At 38.3% G+C, this 24,152-nt stretch overlaps 1 protein-coding gene across 3 annotated transcripts in view; it reads right to left on the bottom strand.

Annotated features, from left to right (window-relative positions):
• MGAT5 (alpha-1,6-mannosylglycoprotein 6-beta-N-acetylglucosaminyltransferase) overlaps positions 1-24,152 on the bottom strand; it is a 120,848-nt gene that overhangs the window by 27,611 nt on the left and 69,085 nt on the right. For all 3 annotated transcript variants that reach the window (XM_050340433.1, XM_050340436.1, XM_050340434.1), the window contains 6 exons: positions 19,185-19,256; positions 17,978-18,139; positions 16,939-17,108; positions 15,874-16,008; positions 9,691-9,824; positions 5,686-5,819 (listed from right to left, as the gene is read on the bottom strand). In XM_050340433.1, coding sequence (XP_050196390.1) covers positions 5,686-5,819; positions 9,691-9,824; positions 15,874-16,008; positions 16,939-17,108; positions 17,978-18,139; positions 19,185-19,256 — 807 coding nt within the window. The remainder of the gene's footprint in view (positions 1-5,685; positions 5,820-9,690; positions 9,825-15,873; positions 16,009-16,938; positions 17,109-17,977; positions 18,140-19,184; positions 19,257-24,152) is intronic.

Here is a 24,152-nt window from a genome sequence, read left to right as displayed (position 1 = left end):
TAGTCAATTCTTCCTGTCCAAGGAAATCCTCTCTCCCTGGTAGTGTTTTCTAAAGAAGCCAAACAGCATGTAGAAAATCTTTAAAGGTCTTAAAGGGACTAAATGTCTTTGGGAGAGATTGGGAATAGCTCTTGTGAATGAACAGTCATCACGAGAAAGGAAACAGAGAGTGACAAAAGTGTGCTGTCAGTACACACCATTCAGAGGAGCAAAACTCAAAGCAACTTCAAAATGTTGCAGAAAAACATCATAATATTAAATACTTAGGGTTTTAAAGTTTTTGGAAAAGCCCCCTCAGTAATTGAGAAATAAAGAGAATATTATTGAACTGTTCTATAAAAAGTTCTCTCTCCTCCTTGGACACCGCTGCACTCAGCTCCTTTTCTCAAAAAGAAGCTGAAAACACAGGACACAGTTCTGAGAGGGGTAAGAAGGATCCAAGATACAGGATACTTTGTTACACACAAATTTGTAACAAAGTCATTAAAAATTCTCCAATTTGAAAGAGACAACTTGACTGAACGTGAGAGAGGTTTACAAACCCATAATTGGCATAAAAACCTCATGGGGGCAGGTTTAGAAACATCCCAAAGTTAACAATTCCTCCTGCAACAGGTCAGAGATTTGAGGGACTTCATGACAGAGGAAGTTGCAAAAGGCAAAAAAGTTTGCACAGGTTCACAATGAAACAAGTACTTTGAAGCACCTCAAATTGAAATCTCAAAAATGTACCAACAGACAAACAGATTTAGAAGATACACTGAATTAGAAAAGCTGGAAAGAGAGAGAATATGCAAAATATTATGTAAGTTTGCCATGCTCTTGCTCTTCCCTGAATGTCCATTTATGGCTTCTTTTTTAGGCATCTCTTCATAAAACACACATTGGCACATCCATAATTTTTGCACAAAGAATGAATAAAACATCTCAGCAAAGACTTCGGTTCTTCAAGCTTCACCAGAAGTCCTTATTCAGCTCCTTATCCTCATCTTTATTTATTTCATCCATGAAGGTTTGGGTTTTTTTAAACACCGAGGTTTTTATAAGAGTTGACAATTTCCTTGTCATGCAGTGCACACGAACACCTAGGCAGGAATTTCCTGCCCTTTAAATGGAAATTTCCACAACTAGCAGTGAGACATCCTTGTGCATTCTAAGTGCTGAAGCAGAAAAGTTCAGGGGTACAGAAGAAAACAGAGAGTGGGGTCACAGGAAGAAAAGGTTGTGTTGTTTTTTTGCTAACCAAATACTTGTAGATGACTGTGTTGATCAGTACTGTAAGACCTCACTAATTCATTTTGCAGCTCAAGAGTTCTGTAAAATAAGAAGCTGATCACTGACCTGTCTGAAAGGTAAATATTCATAAAAACCAGTTTTCTTTCTTTCTTCATACTAAATTAAATTCTGATTTTCATAATAAATATTAAAGCCTTTAAAAGTGTACATGCATGCATGCTTATCTACTGCACCTATAACTGCTCGTGTGCTTTGATTTACTTGGCTTTTTAATCCATACTTCTTTCAGAAGGAAATGGTGAATTGCAGAAATGTTGCTTAAGTAAAGTGCCTGGCTCATTTCAATTTGTTATGTGACATAAAGCAGGACAGTGCTCCTGGTGTCTGATGACAGCAACTAGGGTAAGAGTTTTGATCAACAGATAAGCACACAGTGCTGCTGTACATCTGGAAGAACACAAAATACAAAGCTCACATGGCAAGTCTGTGAATGCACTGACCACATGGGAGAGAGAAAAGATGCAAAGGAACTTTTGTCCTTTTCCTTATGTTTCTTTTAGTCCAAAAGTAGAAATGAAATGTTCATTCAAAGTGCATTGCTAAACACGAGGTAAAAACCAATCAGAAGGAAAGGAAGGCAATGCTGCAAGCAGTGAGATACTGATCTCTGCCTGTTACAGAACTGTTCCTACAAGCATAATTTTTCCTCTCTGACTTTCCTCCCACTTCATGCCTATGATGGGGATATCATATGTCACCTGGAGCTCTAAAGGGGAGACATTAGTAAGAAGGGCCTCGGTGATGTGCTTTGCCATTGAGCACAAGTTAAAGGTAACCATTTCCAACCTCCAATGCTTCTAAACTTGTTCTGCAGGCAGCATACACAGTTAAGAAGAATACCCATCTTGTCAAGTGGCATTAGTAACAAATTCACACGTTATTTTGCCTCTAAATATACAAATATTTTCAAGACAGCTCAAATACACTATAATAAAGTACTAAAGCAATCATCATACACTTATGTTATGGGTTAATGACTATTTTCTGATATAGGCAACTCCGACTTCTCTCACAGCACCTCACAAAAGAGAAATAGCAAATAGTGCAAAATGAATCTTGACTCTTTCTTTTTCTGGGATTAAAGGTAAAATTAGTGGAATAGTATGACAGGAAGTTGCAGGAAGAAGAACAAAGAAAAGACGGACCGAAACAGGAGCTGAGGCAACATAAAAGGATTCAAACATTCCTTTTAATTGAAATGTTCTGTAATTAAAGCCAATTTTGATAATGGAGAGCATTACGGGTTTCACTCACATTTTACTCATTCCTTTTTTTTTCCTCCCCACTTCGGCAGGGACAGGACTCTACTCCTTTAGTACTGACAGAAATCCCAGACAAAACCCCAAACCTTTGACTACAACAAACACATCCAAAACTTGGCAAAAGTTGCCCTTGACAGCTTACCTCTAAATATAACCCTTAGGAATGTGGCAAAATTCTCTAGAGTCTCCTATTTGTAATCCTCAACCCACTTAGGACTGCTTTAGTTATTAGAGGAAAGTAAACAAGATTTCTCTTACACTCTCTGCAGCACAAATCCTTCCTGACCTCCACCAAGGCATACCCAGACTTGCTCTCTATAATATGGGATGAATGTGACTGGGTCAGGCATAGCCACACACAGAAAAGAACTCATGTCCATGGCTGTATAAAACCATGACAGCAGTTGGTTACAGCAGCCCTACCCCCAGGGAAAAAAGGTCCTGTGCATCCTTCAGTTCCACTTCAACCTGCTTGGTTAAAAATCAAACAGTTTATTCACAACTGCCGTTCCCCCAAAACCACCACAGCCTAGGGGACTGGGAGGCTTTCCCCTCCACACTGTGCTTCTCTAATGACTGATCAGACCCAGCAGTGACACGTGTATTCTGTGGAGATTACACTTCTTGTTAATTGGCCGTGTTCGATATAAAGAACAGGAGCAGGATAAATAGATTAGTCTGGCTCCCTACAAGACATGGTGGCAGATGAAAAGAGCACTGAACAGGGAAAATGAAGGAAACGTGAAATAAGCAAATTACACAGACACAAGATTAGTTCAGGCTTTCTCTTGATCACAAGAATTGGATTTTATCACTCCAGATAAGAAAAGCCACACTGTAACTGATTCAGAGTCTATCTGCAGTGATTTGCACTTTATATAGGAGTGCATATGTGCATGACTGCAGCTACAATCTGCAAGTTACAGTTTTAATGTGCTTGATGTTACAAGCACACAGTACCCATTTTAATATGGCCAGATATCCAATCACACATCTTGGAAAAAACAAGACAGGCAATACTGATAGAAACAGAGCACTGACTTGAAAAGCAGCACTTCTAACACACGATACAAGGGGCTTTGTTAGAGAAGTCACCTAAACACGAGTCCCCAGTGGTGAAAAGGGGTCTGCCTAACAATGCACATGATATTTCCTTTTGGATTTGGTGCTGGTGTGGCCCACGTGCCCTTTGCTAACATTCACATTTCAATAGGAATGTGAATAATCCTGAGAAAGTTCAGAGAAAACAGACATGTGAGAACACTTAAGGATTAGGAAGCACAAAGCTCTCAGGGGTTCAGCATATACAGGCTTTTCAGGAGATGCCTACAGGTTCCTTTGACCTCAACCTACATATTCTTACAGGGAAACAGAACAGAAACATTAGTAGTCCAGTAGAGAAAGTCTAACTCCTACTAAGACTGAAAATTACCATTTGTAAACCTGTACCAGAAATAATACAAAGTCTTAAGGGAGAAGGCTTTGATGACTTTACCAGAGGAAACAGGGGGGTTTCAACTGTGTCTATTTAAAAGTCAAAATTGGATGTTCTTTTCCAAAAAGCCATGTTTTTGTCTTAATAAGTCCATGAATAAGTGTGCCATATAGAATCTGAGATTAGGCAGTCACAAATCTTCCCTCTGGGCACATCAACTATTAATACATATTTCTGAATTCATACAGACTGAAAAAACGAGAAAGATACAGATGTCAGTGAAAAAAAAAACCACCCTGGTGACTAAGCAACTATCTTGTTCCTTAAATCCAACTAGGATTCAACAGGTTGTTCTGCTGATGTGCACTACAAATCAGGTCAGGAAGTTTAGATGATTATGGCGTGCAACTGTTCCTGAGAGACTGATAATGAGATCAGGAACTAAAAGTACAAGAGCCTAAGCTAGAAAAAGACTTGGAGAGAGGATGCCAGCCCTGCTCCAGCCCTGCTCCAGCCCTCTGCAGACAGAAGAGACTGCAGAGAGGGGCATTCTAACTTGTTCTATACCGTGAGCCAAACAGAATAACCGTCACAGTATTTATTACATATTTTTCTCAGCACAGTAGCCAAGCATTCAGCTCTACCTTTTCTGCTACCACGGGCAACATTTTACTGTTTCTCTTCAGTTGTAGGTTTGTTTTGCAAACAGATGCACCATTTACTGGCGGTTATCATTTTCCAAGAATTTATGCTGTATAATCTCAGTCATCAGACTAGATGACGCTTCTGTGGTTCAGAAAACTGTGCAAGACCAATATTCTCATGCCAAGGAAGAGAAAAGAAAGAAGATATAAGACATGGGTGCTCTCACACTCTCCTATGTATGGCACATGTCCTGATCAGTTCTTTTTTCAGTTGACAAGAGGCTTAAAATAAGGTGTTTTTAGGCAAGAGGGAAGGCACACAGAGGATATGGGCAACTTGGAAAAAATCCAGTTATTAGTAAGCAATCTCTCTGGAAACTGCTTGAGAGAGACACTCCCAGGGGTGTCAGCCTGGAAGAAGGAGCTACAGAAAAGGACTGTGGACAAAAGAAAAGGACCACTGTGACTTAATAACAGAATATACTTTAACTTGGTGAAAATATGACCCAGTTTCAGTGTTGTTATTCTGCTGCTCTGGTCTGCAGATGGGAGACAATACAGTAATAGCAATTTTAAAGAAACAAAACTCTGGTATTATTAGAGGGAGAGAAAATGACATTGCTCACTTCTAGGGCCTTTAGTGAAAGGTAATTTCCAGTTCAAAATGCAGCATATTTCTGGTTGTAGATATAAGAAAAGAAATAATTGAAATACACATTTGCTTATGACTGATTAAAGGTCACAGAGACTCTGACACCTTCAATTTCCCATTATGTTCAACAGCTTCTGCATTTTCCCAAATAATTGTGATATCAAGACTATATTTTTCATTCTGTCAGAAAGGTGTATATAAATAACAAAGGATCCACATCAATCTAGTCAGAAGCTTCCCATCAAAAAGACTTCAAAATGTTCAATTGAATTATTTAAATATATTTATTTTCAGAAGAATGGGTTTAGGCAGAAGGGATACTTTTAAATTAAGAGTTAGGCTTTATTATATTGATCAAAATAAACCTGCTCGAGCCTATGAGTATAGAAAACTCACCTTCCAGAAATTATCTACTTTGCCATAGACGAGAGATTGATTCTGCCTTTTGATGTCATTAATATGCTTAATGTCACTGGAATTCAGGTGCTGCTCTACCACAAATCCAAGGAAGCTGTTATCCGGAGTGTGGGCTGGAAGAAACAGAACATATTCAACACCTCTGAAAGTACCAGTTAATGTTACAGTTGAGGCAATGTTGTCAGAAAGGAAGTTATAAGGAACATATTATTCGACAGATCATCTCCTTCATATTAATATTGAAAGATAAAATTGCTTGCTTTATTATCAAAACCAGTTCTTATATTTCTACTCATGTGCCTACTGAAGTAAGCAGCTATTTTCTGCCTTGTTTCTGATAATAAAAATTCTGCAGCTAGGCTGATTCCAACGATAATGATTTTTTGTGTGTGTGTTCTAAGCTCTATTTTATTATTAGAGATAAAAGAAACAGAAAAAATCCAGCTTGACAATCTCAGAGATGCAATACCAACAATTTTTTGAAAACCCCCTGGATTCGTGCCTGATATCAAAGCTGTCTGTTGCTCAGTGGCAAAACCAAATTTTAGTGAATTTCTTGGGTTCACCTCTTACACCATAATTGCTAACACCAACCATCCAGCTCACTGTGTATTACGTATCCATGCTAATTACTGGCCTACAAAGTCACACTGTGTAAATCAGAATATGAATTTTATTGCCTAATTCACCCAGACAGAGCAATCATAAAATATTGAAAGGTGGCGAGTGAAGTTGACAAAAACGTTCTTAACCCAATGCCCAGACAAAAAAAGTGCACACAAAGGATAAGCAATTTACTTATAGCTTTTTCTATATTATTTTTAGCCTCTGTTGGTCTTTTTCCAGCAGTGACTTCCAGCAACACTGGCCACTGTTCTCCTATAAAGACATGGACATTTAGGCTCATTAAAACTGTTGGTTTGTTTGGGTTTTTTGTGGACAGGGTGTTTAATTCCAGGGATGGACTCCAACATTCAAGGCTTCAGGCAAACATCCGTGCCTATCATATAAAAGTTACTCCAACATGTGGGGTTTCTTGGCCTCCCTGAAAAGTATCATAACCTCACACATAGAAATAGCCTTCAATAAACACAGGATCTCCTCTATAAGCCTCCCTCCTAAATTCTGGCACACAAATTGACAATTAAGCACATTTTGTCACGTTAAAGAATCCCAAACAAAAACAAACAAGCACACAAACAACCCCAAAGACAACACCCCAGGCACTCATGCTACATGCGATGTTAAATTTATAGTCAGAGTTATTAAAAAATACAATTTTATTGCAATTATGAGGTTTTGCTTTTTGATTCCTGAAAATTAGCCAGCTGGATAATGCAGCAGAACAGAGAAACCATACCCTGTGTATACATCCCTCTGCCATTCCATTTAGTCTTTCAAATGACACTGTTTTTCACAAAAATGCCTCAGCAACTGCTCTGCACTCACTTAGACCCAAGGACTTTTTAGAATTTTGCATGGGAAGTGGCACATGGAAAATATGCCTGAAAGGGGGCATTTTTCCATCCTTTCATATTTTTGGATGAGAGACTCCATTCAAAGGAGAGGCAAGGCAGTACACTCTCAAAAGAAAAATAAACCTTTGTTAAAGTTAAGATTTAGAACTGGTGGAACTGAGTGCCTCAAATATCACTGACAGGAAGCACTCAGATGGATTTCTAAGCAAGATCATGCAGTTTTAAAAGTGCCAGTGCCAGTATTTTGCATAAAAGTATTTGAATTAAAAAAAAAAAAAAAAAGAAACCAAAAACATAAAAAGGGGGAAAACCTCTCATGCTTCTGGAAAACTCAAGAGAACAGTCAAGCACTAGGTAACATGCCACAGGTTTGAATATGCCATGCTTGTTGCTCAGTAATAATTTTCTGCCCTTATAATCAGAGTTCTCAAAACATAATAGAGTCTGGGGTTCTTGGGAAGCTGTCCAGGGTTCCAGTCTGCCATAAAATCTTTACTGATGCGTAACATGCACTTTTAATCACAACCTCATAAAGATGGTGTTATCTCTGCAGCAGAGAACAAACAACAAATACAAACTCTAAATATCAAAAAACATGCCAACTCTTCTGCAACTAGTAAAAAAAAAAAGAAAAATAAAAGTAAAATCCTTGAACAATCTACAGCACTGGAACCACTCAGGTTTCAGAATGAGTTTGCCTGCGATCTATTTACCACTCTTCCTGCAAAGGAAAACCCACAGTCATTTCCAGTAGCAAAAATTGGAAATGGTTATTTATTAAAATTCCAGCATAGTCATATGCTTCGGAAAACTCATCATGAAGCGATTTTCTCTGAACAAGAGGCTGTAAGAGCAGTCTGTACTGCCACAACAGGGACCTCTAGAGAGATTTACTTTCTTCTGCATTGCATGGAGTGGGACTCAGGGGTGCACACACACAGCTGTTCCACAAGTATTCAGCCAACTATTTCCCTCAAGTGCATCACTACCCTTGGTGTTATCTTGAACAGGACCTCACATACAAATTTCCCAACAGCTGGACTTCTCAAATAAAGCCTGATTGAGCTCCTTTTCCATTTAGGACATAAACCAGGAAATATTAGCAAACGTGGATACGGAACAAGCTCTGCTTACTGATGTCCAGACACAAGCTCTGCAACCACTTCCAAGTCACATTTCACCACCACATGTTTTGTTACTTGCTTCCAAACAACTGTGAATGCAGTCTTTTATCTTTCGAACAACCTTCACTTATATTTCTCCCGAAAAACTTGCGGAGCAAATGTTGACAGACAAAATATGCCTCTCTCAAGAATTTCACAGGGCAACTGAAATCAAAAGCATGTCAAGCAGACAGCAGCACGTACAATGCTGCTGTGAAAAGCAGAAAAGTTTGAAAGACTTGACTATGAAGTCTGATGAGAGGGAGCAGTGCGTGCCCTGGCCCGAGTCTCAGACGAGGAGCAGCACCAAACTGTGGAGGTCGGTTGGTCATCACCAAGTGTTTCCTTACAGATTTGGGCTGAGCAGCTGCTGCACACAACATACACTGCCCTAAGCCTCACTTACCATCCAGCCAGCTGGCAGCAGTGACTTTCTGCACCTTTCAGAGATAACACACCTAAAACTACTACTACCACGTGCAAGAGAAAGACCCCTTGATTCTAGAACCTAGTGCCATAAAGTCAAAGACTAGGCCTAGAGCAGGTCACAGTAATCATTTAATCTGACCCAATTTATAGAGAATTTATATTATTTTTTGTTTGTGTTGTTCCTTTTCTAGGTTTGGTTGGGGGATTTTCTGTAAGATACTTATTGATGCTTGGAAGATCTACAGCAATGCTGAAATCTACTGGCTACTTTTCAATAGCCTTGTACATTGCTGGCAATTAAATGTTAATTAGCTCCCCTCAGGATAAATACTCACAATATGAAAACCCATTAGGTGAAAATTTTCAGAAAGCCACAAAAAATTAGAGACAAAGATTTTTTTTTTGCTGAGCGTTTATCAATCCTGAATGAAAAGAAATTGCAAAGGAATGGTGCTTCTCACTTGCTGAGGGACAAAAGCAGAAACAGAACACTAGAGCTAACATAGTTACAAACTTCAGCTCAACATGATGAAATGCAGGAGTGCAGTTTATAAAAATGTAATCCAGCAAGTCTGTCAAAAATCCATTGCTCCATTGTGAGATTAGAGAAGTCAAAACTAACAAAAGCTCACTGACACTTGAGGGAAAAGCCAAGCACCACTTCCCACAGGCACCCAGAGAATAAAGTTCCCTACCACTGTTTATATTAGGTTGACATTCTTACTTTCTGATTGCTGGATAAAAGCATGGCAGAGTTTTTGCACAGTCTACAGACACCTACTGACACGATTCTGCCCATTTAGCAGTTGCATTTTATCAAGCCGTGAATTCGTCTTTCACGATAAAAAGGTTCTTCTTAATGACAGCACTCCTTTTTAAAGTTCTAAACTATTTATAAACAGAGGGGTACTTACGGAACATTGTATAAAACTGCTGTGGATTAAGGTTCCACTTTCCCCACGGTGTCTTGTGACCTTTCGACTGGGCATAGTGGGCATGGTTAAACTCTGGTTCAGTTCCAAAGGAATCCAGAACTCTTAGCATGCACCTAAAAGAGAAGAACAAATTTACTGTAGGTACACATACATATGTATATTTAAGAATGTGTGTGTGTATATATATATATATATATATATAGCTATGCTAATTAGGAAGATGTGTTTTGTCTTTGCAACTGCGGGTGACGTATAAACTGAAGGTACATTTTAATTTCAAACATTTCTGTTCATATTACATTCACAAAGACATCATGAACAGAAAATTCAAGGATATATCAGACATTCAAATAACAACCCTGGAGCTTATTTTGGCTTTCTTTGTTCTTACAGAACGAAGTTGTGCTTTAGCATCCAAGTAGAGCTTATTGGAATGCTACAGTGCTCACTTGCATTTCCTAGGGCTCTGAAGCAGAATTTAGGCAGAAGAAGAGATTTTCTGAAGTTCTCAACCACTACCACAAAATCAAATGCAGCAGCTGAGGGCCACATGCCAAGAAGATCAGAGCAGAGCACTACTTTGTCTTTAGACAATTGTATTTAGGCTCCAGGTTCTGACTCTTAGACCTACTGGAGAAGCATCGAAGACAGTTTAATTTGCTGAGCTCTTGCAGTCAGACAGACCATTTATTAGTTTATGAAACATTTTATCATGGACTTCTGAAGAAACAACATAGAAGTCAAATGCCTGCAACAACCAGCATAGAACAGAGAGAAACTCTGGCACTGGACTGCAAAGGGCCTGGGATGAGAGAATCACACTCACTCTTTATTTAAGCTCCTATTAATTTCTTGAAAAAGAAATCACTTCATTTACAAGTGTCTCCTTCCAAAAAAAAAAAAAAAAAAAAGAAAAAAGGCTCATAGTACAGAACAGGTAGAAAAAGTCTCAGTGTGAAGAAGACAGCACATGTTATTGCATAAACATTGTAGAAGTTATGTTTCCAAAATGCAGCCTGCCAGCCCTCTGACATGGCTTGGGCAGGAACTTTACAGCCATCCCACTGGCTCCACTGCAAATGAACTGGATTACGGGGCTCCAGAGCTGCTGACCCTGCCATTCTTCAACCCCCCAGAAACAACATTTCAGAAAAGATTTATACAGGATGTGCTTCCACACCATGTGCAATTGTGTTATAAACACATGAACTCTTATCACTGCATATTGTATCACCAGGCTTGTACGTGCTGAGGAAAAAACACAGCCTCGTGGATGGCAGAGAAGGGAGTTGGCTGCAAAAGTTAAGGTTAATAATGGCATTATTTTCCCCAGTTTTCAACATTTCCCACGTGAAAGAATTTAGCCCTCAAAAGGCTAAAGAACTTAGCTCCAACCATTTTTCAGCTTTAAAAGATGAAAGAATTTAGTCCCTAAAATACATTTACATATTTCTTACACGTTGCTCCTTTCTCTGAAGTATTCATTAATTTGGGAACTAGAAAAAAGACCCAGCAACATTTAAACTCTCATATGAAATGCTACCTTTGTATTTCGAAGTACAAATTCAGCAAAATGTCATTTTTTTTAACCTTCACAGAGATCCTTCAAGCAAAAAGAAAGTCAAAATATACAACACATTATGATTCACCAAACAACAAAGCTGACAGATCAGTTTCTGTGCAGTGTTTTATGTCAACTGTTCTCAATGAAAATATTTTACAACAGTGGCAATTATCTCTGCATCATACAAAATACTCCAGCAGGACCAAAACAACTTCTGCACTGATGAATCATTCAGTAATAAAAGCCCTCTTACTTCTTGGCAGGCCTTAAAACAAAATTCCTCTCAAATATACAGCTTTTGGCCAGGTACTTGAGTACAGGGTAATGAAAAATGGGATAAAGCTACTGGAAAACTTCAACATTACTGGAGTTTGTCAAATCATATAAGTAAGCAGCACTACATTGCTCAAAGTGCTTTGTTTCCTCTCTTTTTCCTGTATCCAGATGTAAGATATGGAGCTCTAATGGTTCACAGGGATATGTGGAACTATGTCCAGTACACACAGGGTCTCTGAAGCAGGGCAGGAGTTGTGATGCATCAGAAAGCTAAACCAGAAAGCAGGGAAAACAAAAAAATATTTCTGTGATTCAGGAATAAAATAAGTCAGAGAAAAGATTGTAGCAAAAAGTGCAAGTGTGGGCAGAAATGGTATGAGAGATCAAAGCTTCAAGTGGTGAAACTAATGCCTGAAATGCAGCAGAAAAGAATTGCTAAAGATTTAACTCCTAGAAATGAATGTAATTAATACCAGTTATGCTGAACTGACATTTTAATATATGTAGGAATACCTCAATTGTTTACTCTAGTACTATATTCTCCATTTGTTTCACTTCATGGTTTAAATGTCTTTCAATACTTTTTTATTTATTTTTGCATACAATGCTTTAGCATTTCTAAAGTGAAAGAATTATTTTTGAAAATGACAACATGACAAACTCTTTTTTTTTTTAAATCAGGGATATATTTTAAATAAAAATCTTAATTTGGTGTACTTTTAAATGCAGTTTTTCACTCTGTTACCCTCTTCCTTCCTAAAATGTCAGCTAGCTTTAGCAGTGAAGCTGCAGAGAATTACAGCATGCCCTGAAATTGGTGTCAGACTGATAAGTCTATTCTCTGCCTAATTAAAAAGATGACTGGTGGGTAGCAAACTGCTTTAGAAACATCCATATTAAACTGGGTTTTTTGTCTAACACGTTAGAAGTTACAATTTTGGAGCTTATTAAAAAAAAAAATCAGACAAAAGCAACCCAGGATTATTTAAAGGGAGCTTTTTTTCCCATAAATATTGGGCAGAAGCACAATCTTAACTGGGGTGTCTTAGTGGAAGTATTTATACACATTTATTCATACACTCCTCCCACCTGAGGTTATAATTTTCCTCTAGTTCCATCTACTTCATCTCTGTTTAAACAAGCAAGCCGTTGCTGCCAGCAACTCGTGCTTACACAGCACAAACTGTTCAATGAAGAGCACATAAAAGCAGACAACTTCCTGGGAGCAGGGTGCTTGAAATCCAACCAGTTCTGCTTTGGAAGCCCTGCAGGTGCCCTGGGCTCTGGCACTGCAAAGTGCCAGCCCAGACACACGGACTCCAGCGTGTCCTGACTTATGTCCAGCCAGCTCAGCCCAGGAGCAGCTCCTGCCTGCCCATGGAAATCCTCACACACACACACACATTAACTTCCAGGCCACTCAGTACTCGCGTTTAAAATGTAAAAACTAAAGTTGTAAAATAACCCTCCTAAAACAGATGTATTCTAGAGAACATACACAAAGCAGGAACGTTGCTCATTTTTCAGGATAGCTGTCATATTAATTTATTTCAAGAAAAAAGCCAGTCGGATTTTTGGCATATGGGAATGAGTCATTGCTAGAGAGACTGTAGAAAAATGAAAAAATACCAGATTCTTCTGTGCTGTATGGAGGATGTGGGTGCTAAGAAAGGCAATGGGCTGCACTTCTCTAAACTATATTAAGCTACTAATTTTTATGTTGTTTCATTGCACATAAACTGCATTCAAATATCCAGACTTCGGAGCTGAAAAACCCAGCATGTCCAGGCATTCTTCTGCTTGAAAATAACGTGCCCTGGAAAATGAGATCTGTTTTGCTATACCACAGATAAAACATGTACCACCAAAAGTCACTGGTGCTACAGAGCTCAGCTGTACAAAGAATTTCTCAGAAATACTCCCTCCCCAAAGCAGCAGGGTCATCCTTTCGAGATAACAGTTCTAGAAACCTGATTTGCAATTACCAAAAATTACCTCAGGGTTCGAGTTCACCCAGGAAGATTATATAAAGCACCCTTACCAAGAGACTGCTCTGAAGGTAGAGGTTTATTCTACTACTCTATTCTGAACTGAAGCGAAAAAAAACCCATTTTAATTCATTTGCATTTGAGTCTGGTCTGCACAAACCAGACTGAGCTGACCTTCACGTGTCTACTGAGAAACACTTCTTTAAAGACAAAGAAATATTCCTACTGACATTAAATACAACTAGAGAGAGAAAGCAAAGTTTGTAAAGAACAAGGGCTATAAAGCAGCTTTATTTGTGATAATGTTTATTTTACTGGAATTACTTAACCAGAAACACACAACTGTACTGTTATACTACACTTAGTGTTTTCAAGTTAAAAATATTTTGATGACAAAATTTATGACGTAAATGAGAGAGTAAATTTATGAGAGAAAAAACAAAGATTGCAAGAGGATCCTGAAATAGGAGATAGCTATGAATTCATTCTCCTGCTTTAATCAAGTCTGTAGTCTCTGCTAGACTCTGGACCCTGTTTTGTACACTAAACTTTAAAAAAGCATCAGCTAATTAGAGAGATTCACAGCAAATGCAACAAGTTTGATGAAAGGTGTACAAAACCTGAATTTTGTATGTAACGATTCAAACCCCTAAATTTGTTTTTTAAAAAAGGATATCAAGTATATAAGACATCCTAGAGGCTGGCAGAGAGGAGGAGAAAGTCATTTGTTCCCCAGAACCATACTCGAATAAGTAATAATGGGCAGTTTGCAAGAAACCAGGCCAAGAAAAACACTTTCAGGAAAAGCTTAGCTACATAAAACAATGTGCTGGGGCGTTTTTTGCTGTCTTCAGTAAGAGATTGGGCAAAAGTTTCTCATGAAGGACAAATGCACCCTTATATATTTTTTAGCAAGGCTATGGATTAGATGAGGCTCCCTTCCATTCCATCAAATCCAGTATTGTTGAAGAGAGGCAATAAGATATTCTTAATTCAAAGGTATTTAGAATTAAACTCAGTTCGGCTCTCCTAATCTGGAAAACATCAGCCATTACCACAACATAGGAATCAATGATAAGTGAATCAATTATTCAAGATTTAATGATCCTATGAAATAGAAAAGCAAACTTGAACAGCTAACCTAATAATCTCAGTATCATGGTGTATTTCCTTATCTTTGTTCCAGAATATACCAAGTAGGAAATTGAAAGCAAACAGGAAGAAGCATTTAAAATTTATAAGAAAGCTTCATATCCTGACCACAGTACTGGATGTGATTGCCCAGTGACAATTACCTCTGGCAGACAGACAACCAACTGTAGCTCAGTGGAAAATGGGATTATCTTTATTAGCAGGCTGCTAAAAACTAGAATATCCGTTTACTCCCCTGCTTCAAAAAAGAGATTAAGAGTAATCTAATCTGCAATGTTGATCACAGTACTCCCATTTAAAATCACACTGGAAAGATCCAACGCTCTAGAAAATCCTGGGGTTGAAAGAACACACCTTTTCTGCCTGCAGTGAACACCTTTCAATACCTTCCTTCAAGCAGGATTTACTGGATTTATGGATCATGAAACACAGCTAATTCGACTAGGAATAGAAGAACCAAAGTCAGTAATTTAGATTTGGCTTTCTTTCGTGCTGATAACACACAGGAGGCTTGCTGATCTAAAGTTATTGACAAAATAAATGTAGCAGACACTAAGAAGACTGCACAAAGCAATTTCTTGTGACCTCATCTTAAGTTTTTAATGGAAAGATGTTTATAGATTAAAGAAGCAACAATAACTGCTGTTTATTCTTCAGGCCTGCCCCTGAAGACAATTCTCAGTATCTCAAGGAATGGAACAGAGAAAATTGCACTGGGCAATACAATCAGAACAGATAAATCTCCAGGATCATCGATCCAGGATGGTTACAAACATCAACAAGCAAAACATGCCTTTGGTATTCCAACTAAACAAATCCAATAATCTCTCAGTTCATCTACTAATTTACAGAACAAAACAGGGGTGGGGGGGTGGGTAAAGAAGGGAGGGAAACAGGGGCAAAGATGATGTCTGAAGAAGATAATAGAATTCATTAAGATTAAAAATGCTTGAATCCAAGAATCTCAAGCTTGCTGGGGGTGGGGGTAATGATGACATGCAAGAAAACAGGTAATAAATAGCTCCTTTATTCCTCAGAGCTAAAGACAACAGAGAACCACATTTTCACTTTTAAATAAATTCAAGTTCAGATGAGTGGACTCATTTCAGCATTTTTACATATGTTATACATCAAAAGCTCTTTAAAAAAGCAGTTTAGAGGTGAAATAAGTGTTATACTTACTGGTAATGAACCCATGATGGACCAAGGGTTTTCTTAAACTGAGTGAGTCCCACGATATCAATGTAAATGAGTTCTACAATTTTATCTCCCTGGGTAGGGCAGCCAGATCTATTACCTACAACCTTCTTCATAATCCTAAACAAAAAAAGAAGGAATATGGAAAACCCATTACTTTCCAAATACCTTGAGTTGATGCTGTAATACTACTCATTGCAATAATTCCAGTTTCTGAAAAAGTTTTGCTCTTTTACTGTTTCCAAAGTTCAAACCACGTAAGAAGACTCTAATGCTAGAGATGCTCAGAACTTATTAAAGAATGTTTATATCTCACTAAAGTGATAATTTTCACTAAAAAACTCACCTAGTTTAAACAAGAGAGCAATATGGTTGGAATGTTTAAAAACAGTGTGCTTTAAGTTACTGAAGTTATATTTAAATTATACAAAGTTATTTAAAACAATTTCTGACTTCCATTGACAGCTTTATAGCACAAGAGTTCTCTATGAAAGAGTGCTGTCATGTTTGTTATTAAAAAATGAAAGCTACAGAAAAAGTGTATCTGCTCATGCTTAAAACAGATGTTTTATGTCTAATGCTGAACTAGTACAAAAAGCAGGACAACCAAGAGTGAGGCAGCAATTTGACCTGGCATAAGCAATTAATTACATCAAAAGTAACGTGTTTAAAGGATTTAAAACTTTATTTTTAAATGAGATACTGAGTGAAGAACAGCAGAAACCAAAGAAGAGGACACAGAATTAGGCTGGTCTGTAACATTTCCTAGTGCAGCTGGTTAAAGCACCTGGAATGCTGAAGTCTAAGCTGCTTAGTTTGAATTTTACAACATTCATTTATGAAGTCCCAGGAGCCTGGAGCTACAATGAAAACACATTATCCTTTCCGTGGCACATGTACTTAGCTCATGAAAATAATCTTATCGTCTGTTTAGTGAATTATCACTTGCATTTTACGCTTCAAGAAATTATATACTGCTAATAGAAGCTTCAAGAGTTTACAATTCTTTTCTTTTAATGCCAGTTTCAAAAGTGAAAGTAATCTCCTTACTCCTTGAGCTCTGCCAGTGAAGCTGAAATCCTGATGTCATGGCCCAGTAAGTAGAGAGATGTAATTAAATCACTCCACTGGACTAATTCACCAAGTGGGCCACCACTAAACGCATTTTCTGCAATCTTGAATCCAGATTCTTTTGTCAAAAGCCCCAGATGAACAAGGATCTGGAAAGGAAAGTCACATGTCAGAGTTATCGACATTAAACATGCAACTGTTATACCTTAGGGCATTTTTTCTTTCTATTAAATTCCAACTATGGCCAAAAAAAAAAGAAAAAAATCAAGGAAAATGATGCAATACTTCCACCCCAATAATTTAATTTTGTAATGAAGGCAAAGACTAAGAATCTCATGCAAGGAGCTGAGCTGCAGCCAGCCAGGCTTAAGACAGGGCAGAAACATTACTGTGCCTGGCCTGCTTCCATACAGAACTGGCTCCAGTAAGATCAAGGCAGGAAGGGAAACCTGTTGTTGTGTTTACAGCTTTTGGCTTTATCTTCATTGGTTGAGGTAATTAAAAAAAAAAAAAAATTAAATCAAATGAAATAGACCTTTGCACTTCAAGAATCTCATGGTTTTAAAATGGAACTCATTACAGGAGGTCTAAACTGATCCAATCCAAAGTTGTGGTCAACTTTCAGTCTACTCGAATCCAAACCTGACCTACAGCATTTAAAGTCTGAATTTTGGACAACAAAGATGTACAGCTCCTATGACTACGTAAAAACTCCAGTGTCATCAGCTTGCAGTGAATTTGCAGCTTCTCCCTTTAGACACTTGTACATAGTCTCTGTTTTATCCAACACTAAAGAGGACAGAAAATCTACTCCAAGGTTGACTCATGGAAAGCACGTAAAACATCTGTAAAGCAAACACCCACTGTAACATAAATCAAGCAGCAAAATATTTCTTGAAATGAGGCACAAGCACAAACAGGAGCCTTTCAGACGTGTTTGGTATTTCCACTCTGGAACAAGAAGCTTGGAAGAGCCTACACAACTGCAAGTGACAGGACAAAAAATGTCCTCATTTACCTTTTTTCGTTTTCTTTTCTCCAAATTCTGTTTTTCTGCAAGTGATTTAATTGCTTCAATCCAGGTATCAGCCATTCGTCTGATGCGCAACGTCATCCACCTGAACTCCTCGTGTCTTGACATCATTTTGTAGAGATTATCAAAGTTGATACGAATTTCAGCCTTTAATTAAAGTGTTAATAAAAAAATCCCAAACATTAATTACTCACTGGTGTACTTTTCAGAAGCAGCAAAAATGCTCAGATGTGAACTTTGTGCTTTAAATTCCTCTTTTAAGAAAAGAAATGTAAAAAAAAAGATACAGTCCTAGCACAAGTTGAGATTTTAGTCCAAATATTAAGGATTTATTTAAACAGACATTTCTAAGCTACCCAAATTACTGCTATTTTTATTAGTGGCATTTGGTAGCTCAGAATATGTTGCAGTGTTTCACAGTGTGTTTATTTCTGTTTATTTTTGCTCCTGTGCTTCAAAATGAGATTAAAGTACATCTAAAACACAATACAGAACAGGATGCTGAAGAGTCACGTGTACCATGAATCTTCCAAATACAAGGATGTCTCCAAGCATTCCATAAAGGAAGAAACATTACTAGGGTATAATTTTTAAAGGAAATACTCATTTTAAAGCTGATCTAAGAACAATTGGTTTTGCAAAATGAGACAGTCTATATCTATGTTATGTAAGCAACGTTCATACACAGCCCAGCAATTATCTCAAATTATCTTAAAATACCTAAGTGCTACATAATTAGGCTGTAACAATTTAGAAACAACTCTACGTGCTGTGGAGTTTTTAAAGGGAAAAAAAATTAGGAGTAATCAAAATGTTACTACAAACCTGAAATGGATATAAGCCTTTCATAAAAAAAGGCCCAGATTTATGGGACAATAAAGATGAACAGTTTCACATGCAGTTAATACTGGTGAGCAGCCTAATGGATCTGTAATTTTTCTCAGTATTTGTGTACAGTATTTCACAGATTTAAACACAAAAATGTTTTTAATCGCAATCTGCCACTAAGATCACAATACAATGACTGGAGAAATTACATGAGCTACGTATATACAGTCCAAGAGGAATGAAAATTATAAATTCTAGTCTTATTAGCATTTATGTGGCACAGGATTCCAGGATATTTTGCATGGATCACAATTACTGAATTACTTCTCATGTTTGTTCTCATTAAGAGCATGGTTGTTCTTACCACTGTTTTTTGGTCCGTTTCTTCATTAGGATTTTTAGCTCTCCAAGGTAAACGAGGACACCAATTTTCAACCTGTAAAACAATCATACAAAATAAATCATCCTCTTCTACTTTCAGCTGATCTCTGCCTTTACATTACACATTTGTATGGCTTAAATAGGGTATCAGCTGATAATACGGCAACCACTTCAAGGTAAAACTGCTTTTTGTAGGAAAACAACTTTTTGCAATTTAATGCTGTTTTAACCTTGCAGATTTGCAACCAAAAGTCACATTTAAATATTCATTCATGATGATGAAAACAGAAGATCAAACCCTTTCAAGACAGAGGTCGGTTGTTAAATGCTCAAAATACAGTTTCTCTGAGCAGTTCTTAAATGTTTTCAAGAAGCTTTTGATGCTTCTAGACCTTACAACAATATGTATTTTGGAATATTTCCTATCTTTATAAAAAGACAGAGCCTGATAAAACCCAGGGATCGAAGTTCTACCATGTAGCAATCCAGACCAAAAAAAATAAGAATCCTAGAATCAAAGCCACCATGTTTGAGGGGTATGAACAATGTAATTATACCATAAATAACAATATTCACAAACATTAACAGCTGCAATGCCTAGAGAAACATGATCAATGGAAATGCAATACTTCTACTACTGGTCAGTAGAAAATAAAAAACTACAATAGTGAGTAGTTAGGGAAGTAACAGCAAATGGATTCAAGTCACTGAAAGCTCCTGTGCTCTCCTCAGGGATCTTGCTTGTCCTGTAGAATCCTTATTATTCATGTGCCTGAGAAAATGAGACCATTTGCTTTGGGAAGCAGGAATCTCACAGCTGGAGGCAAACTCATGAAAACTGAAACACCACCGTACTGTGAAAGGGGAGAAATGCACAAAGCTATTGGCCAGCTAAGATACCCCATCACCACTCATTAAGTTCACAGCTCCCAGAGAATTAGAAGTCAGACTTGCTCTTATGGTTCCCCCAAATGCAGTCAAAACACAATTTTAGCTTAATCATGCTGCAGTAAGCCTGAAGCATTACAGATTAAAGGCTTAAGATCATACCATATGATTGCCTAGAAGACCAATCACATGCGAATAAATGAATAGCCATCATGACCTCATTAAAGAGAAGAACTTAGGTTCCTCAAACAGATTATAAAAAAGCTAAATTTGAATACTCTTATTTAATCTACTCAACATGTTTAATATAATGTTTGAAAGTAGTGACTTATCAACCTCCTCCAAAAACATCTGATTCTTCACTGGTCTCCAACTCTGGAACCATACTAGAAATTGTAGCAATTAACAGTCCTAACTTTTACAATCATAAAGTTGTAGAATCACTGGCAGAAAAGAGCTGCAAGCTCCATGTTACAAATCACGCACAGTCGCAAACTCTGTGTCTTTTTCTGCTTCAAGAGTACAAATTTTGCATTATTCTTAGCGTTAACACCGATCTAAATTAAGATATGACATTTCAAGGACTACCGTACGTGCCCCTTTTCTGGCTTCATGTATTTCACATTGCAGCACCAGGCATCCTAAAGGAACTGCAGATTTTTCAGAGCTGCCAAGGACAGTTAGCTGCATGCCTCACTGACTGAAAAACAAATAAAGTTCTTTTGTGCTTTTAGAAATAGTCCCTCTAGTCTAAATTACATTACGGTAATTCCCATTGTAAATAAACACTTGAGGAGTAGATTCAAAGTACTATCAGTGTCTGCAGTTGGTCTACCTCTCATTTTCCCCTATTGATATTCAGTCAATTGCTCTTTTCATTGGAAGGACCAACTTCACCCACCAGAGGATTTTTTCTGCAATTCTTCAAAGTATTTCAGTTATTTTGTTATTTTCGGGACTGATAAACGCACTGAGAAGCAGCACAGGCATTTTCTTATAGAAATAGGAAAATTCTGCTCATTTTTATGAGCCAGTGGCTCACAAAGAACTGTTGGATGTGGGATAATAATTAACAAGTGCATCAAGAAAGCAAAGATGAAGCAAACGAGTCTGACATGCTATGAGAAGGGGAAAGAAGAAACAACATTATTAATTAATTCAATGACACAAGGGAAAGTGGGCATGGAGAGGCAAAATACTGACTGACAAACCAGCCAAATCAGGATTACCTTAGCAGTGAATTTCAGGTCAAAAAAAGTGAGAGGGTACACATGCTCCCGGGGAAGCAATGTTAAGGCACATGCAAAAAGAGGAGATCCAAGACAGCCAGCACAGGCTTCTCCAAAGGAAAATCATGCCTGACCAATCTGGTGGCAGATCAGGGCAATCCCAGTCAGGAGTCTGGGAGACGAAGTCATTGAGAGCAGCTCTGTGGAAAAGGACTTGGGGGTTCTTGTGGGTGAAAAGCTGGACATGAGCCAAGAGTGTGAGCTTGCAGAAGGCCAAACACATCCTAGAGAAGCAGTGCATATCTCTGCTCTGGAAATATTCAATACCAGGCTGGATAGGGCCCTGAGCAATCCGATCTAGTGGGTGACATCCTGTCCATGAAAGAGAGAGGCTGGAAGCAGATGAGCTTTAAGGTCACTTCCAACCCAAGGATTTTTATGATTTCTGTGCCCACTTGATGTAAACATCAGGATGCAAACACATGTGATAGTAAACCCAGCCAAAATGCTAATACAAATTCTGTTGTTCAGAACAAGAGTTAATTTTGCAGATAATTAAAGAATCAACTGGAAGTGATAAGTGACAAATAGGCATTGGCAGTGATGCAGGCTCTGTGAAAACACCTGGTGCCTGGAACCTGCTTTTCTCTCCTTGCTTCCAAATTACCTTAAGAAAACTGAAACTGAAACTACCAGGGACAAGACAGAGATAGAGCATAGAATATTCCAGGAAGAATTAGGGACTTTGATTTGCAGCACATCTTGTGGAAGCTCCTAATACAGAACGGGGCAGGGACAGGGGACAGACTCACAACACCTGCTTTGGCTGAAAACTCAAAAGTTTTGCAGAAAATGCAACAGCATTCAAGTGTGATTAGTTTTGGGTCAGAAATAACTGTGATTAAATAACAGCTACAGTGGGGGAAAAAAGTGTATGTGTGTGTATAGATGTGTATATATATGATTATAGACAGGAAGATGATGTAGCATGTGCTTATGCTGCAGGATGCAGTTACAAATTTAGTATCATTCTGTTCATACACACCTTCTCCCTCTCATGGGCAATGATGACAGAAAGGATTATGATGTCACTTGTCACAGGTTCACGTGGCTGAATTTTTAGTATTAGGGGGCCATAGAGATGATTTCAATTAGAAGCTACTAGAAGCTTTTGCTATTCTATGAAAAAGCCAGTGATAGCCACTTCCAGGATGGACTTCCTACTACTGGTCCTGTGGGGGAATCTACACTGATGCAGCTCATTTGTGACCCAATGGAAGAACCATGGCCCAAGGGATGGACCCATGCTGGAGAAGCCTATCAAGGACAGTCTCCCGTGGGGAGGGACCCCTCAAGAAACAGGGCAAGGACTCAAAGCCATTACTCCCTGTAACCGTGGTGAAGACCATGGTGAAGCAAGTCGTCCCCTTGCAGCCCATGGAGGAGTAACCCACAGGACAGCTGATTAGCAAGAGCTACTGCCAAAAGATGGACTTAAACAACAACTGACCCCCCCTTCCCTGTCCCCTGCACTAGGGGGAAGGAAGGAGAACATGGAGGGAAGGGGGAGTGGAAAGAAGCTGTTGTGTTTTAAGACTGTTTTATTCTTTTTAATTCTTATTCTGTTAGCAATAATTTAACTTTTAGTTTAAGTTTGTTAACAATAAAGTTAAGTTCTATCTATTTTGAGACTGTTTGCCTGTGAGAATTAGTTAGTAAGTGAATCTCCCAGTTCTTATCTCTACTCAGGAATTCTCTGACTGTTTTCTTCCTCTCTCCCCTGAGAAGAGCAGAGGGGGGAGGAGGGGGGAAAAACAGTTTTCAGTAAGTGTTTAAAATTCGGCCAAAGTCGAAACCACATCACTAAAGTGGGTCTAGATAAAAACTCCATCACAAATATAGAAATACTTCATCTTTGTATTTGTTTAGGTACAGAATATCTTCATGCAACAAGTATGAGCAAGGTGAAGGGGAGCAGTGGTGTTCATTTGGATCCTGGTCTTCATATTGTTAGTTTGATCATTTAAGACCAAACACTGAAGTTGTCTCCAAAGAAGGAACCAGGACTCCTCTCCCACCTTTTCAGGACAACCTTCCTCTTACTGGGTTACCATCAGTTTTTTCTCTATGGTTGGTCTCCATAGCAACCAACTGTTGTACTGTCATTTAAATGATTTAATAGGAAGGATGTGACACCAGACGGATTAGCAAAGATGACTGTTGGGAAGCAGCAACTGCAGATCTGAAGACAGATCATTTTTTGGATGAGTGATATAAATGCTAAGCTATTATTCAGAACACACTATATTTATCTCTGTGCTGTCGTATTTTCGAATCAGACCAGCTGTGCCTCCTGGAGCTGGTACTGAATTCTATGCCAATCAAATGCATTAGGTAGTCTTTGATCACGCTCAGGAAGTTATGTCCACCTGAGAAGTCAAGTGTTCCCTACTTGGTTTTGAATCACATTAGTCACAGCACTGCCTGGAGTGTATATATATAGCCAGCTCCTTAAGGTTAGGCTGCATGGCAGTTTAGAAGTTCAAAATTTAAGTGCTACATGATTCCAGATACTAGTGAAAAGTTGGTGTTCTGAATCGCTTTGAGGTGTAAATGGCTAAATTAACAACAACAAAAAAAAAAACCGAACAAGCAAACCTAAGAAATTTGAGGAGTATGTTTTATAGAAGCTTTGCTGGTATCTATTCCAGTATCTCTTCTTCAGAAACTCACTGAAACTGAGGTAGAGATTGCAGCACTTGACTCCATTACAGAGCAAGTACTTCAAGCACAGTTATAAGAACCTGGCAAACATCTGTAGCACTGGAGTAGTC

Source organism: Myiozetetes cayanensis, unplaced genomic scaffold, assembly GCF_022539395.1.
Source record: "Myiozetetes cayanensis isolate MyiCay16 unplaced genomic scaffold, myiCay2020 scf9, whole genome shotgun sequence".
Taxonomy (NCBI): Eukaryota; Metazoa; Chordata; class Aves; order Passeriformes; family Tyrannidae; genus Myiozetetes; species Myiozetetes cayanensis.
The sequence above is the reverse complement of the archived record's forward strand: the minus strand, read 5'-3'. Positions and strand labels throughout refer to the sequence as shown.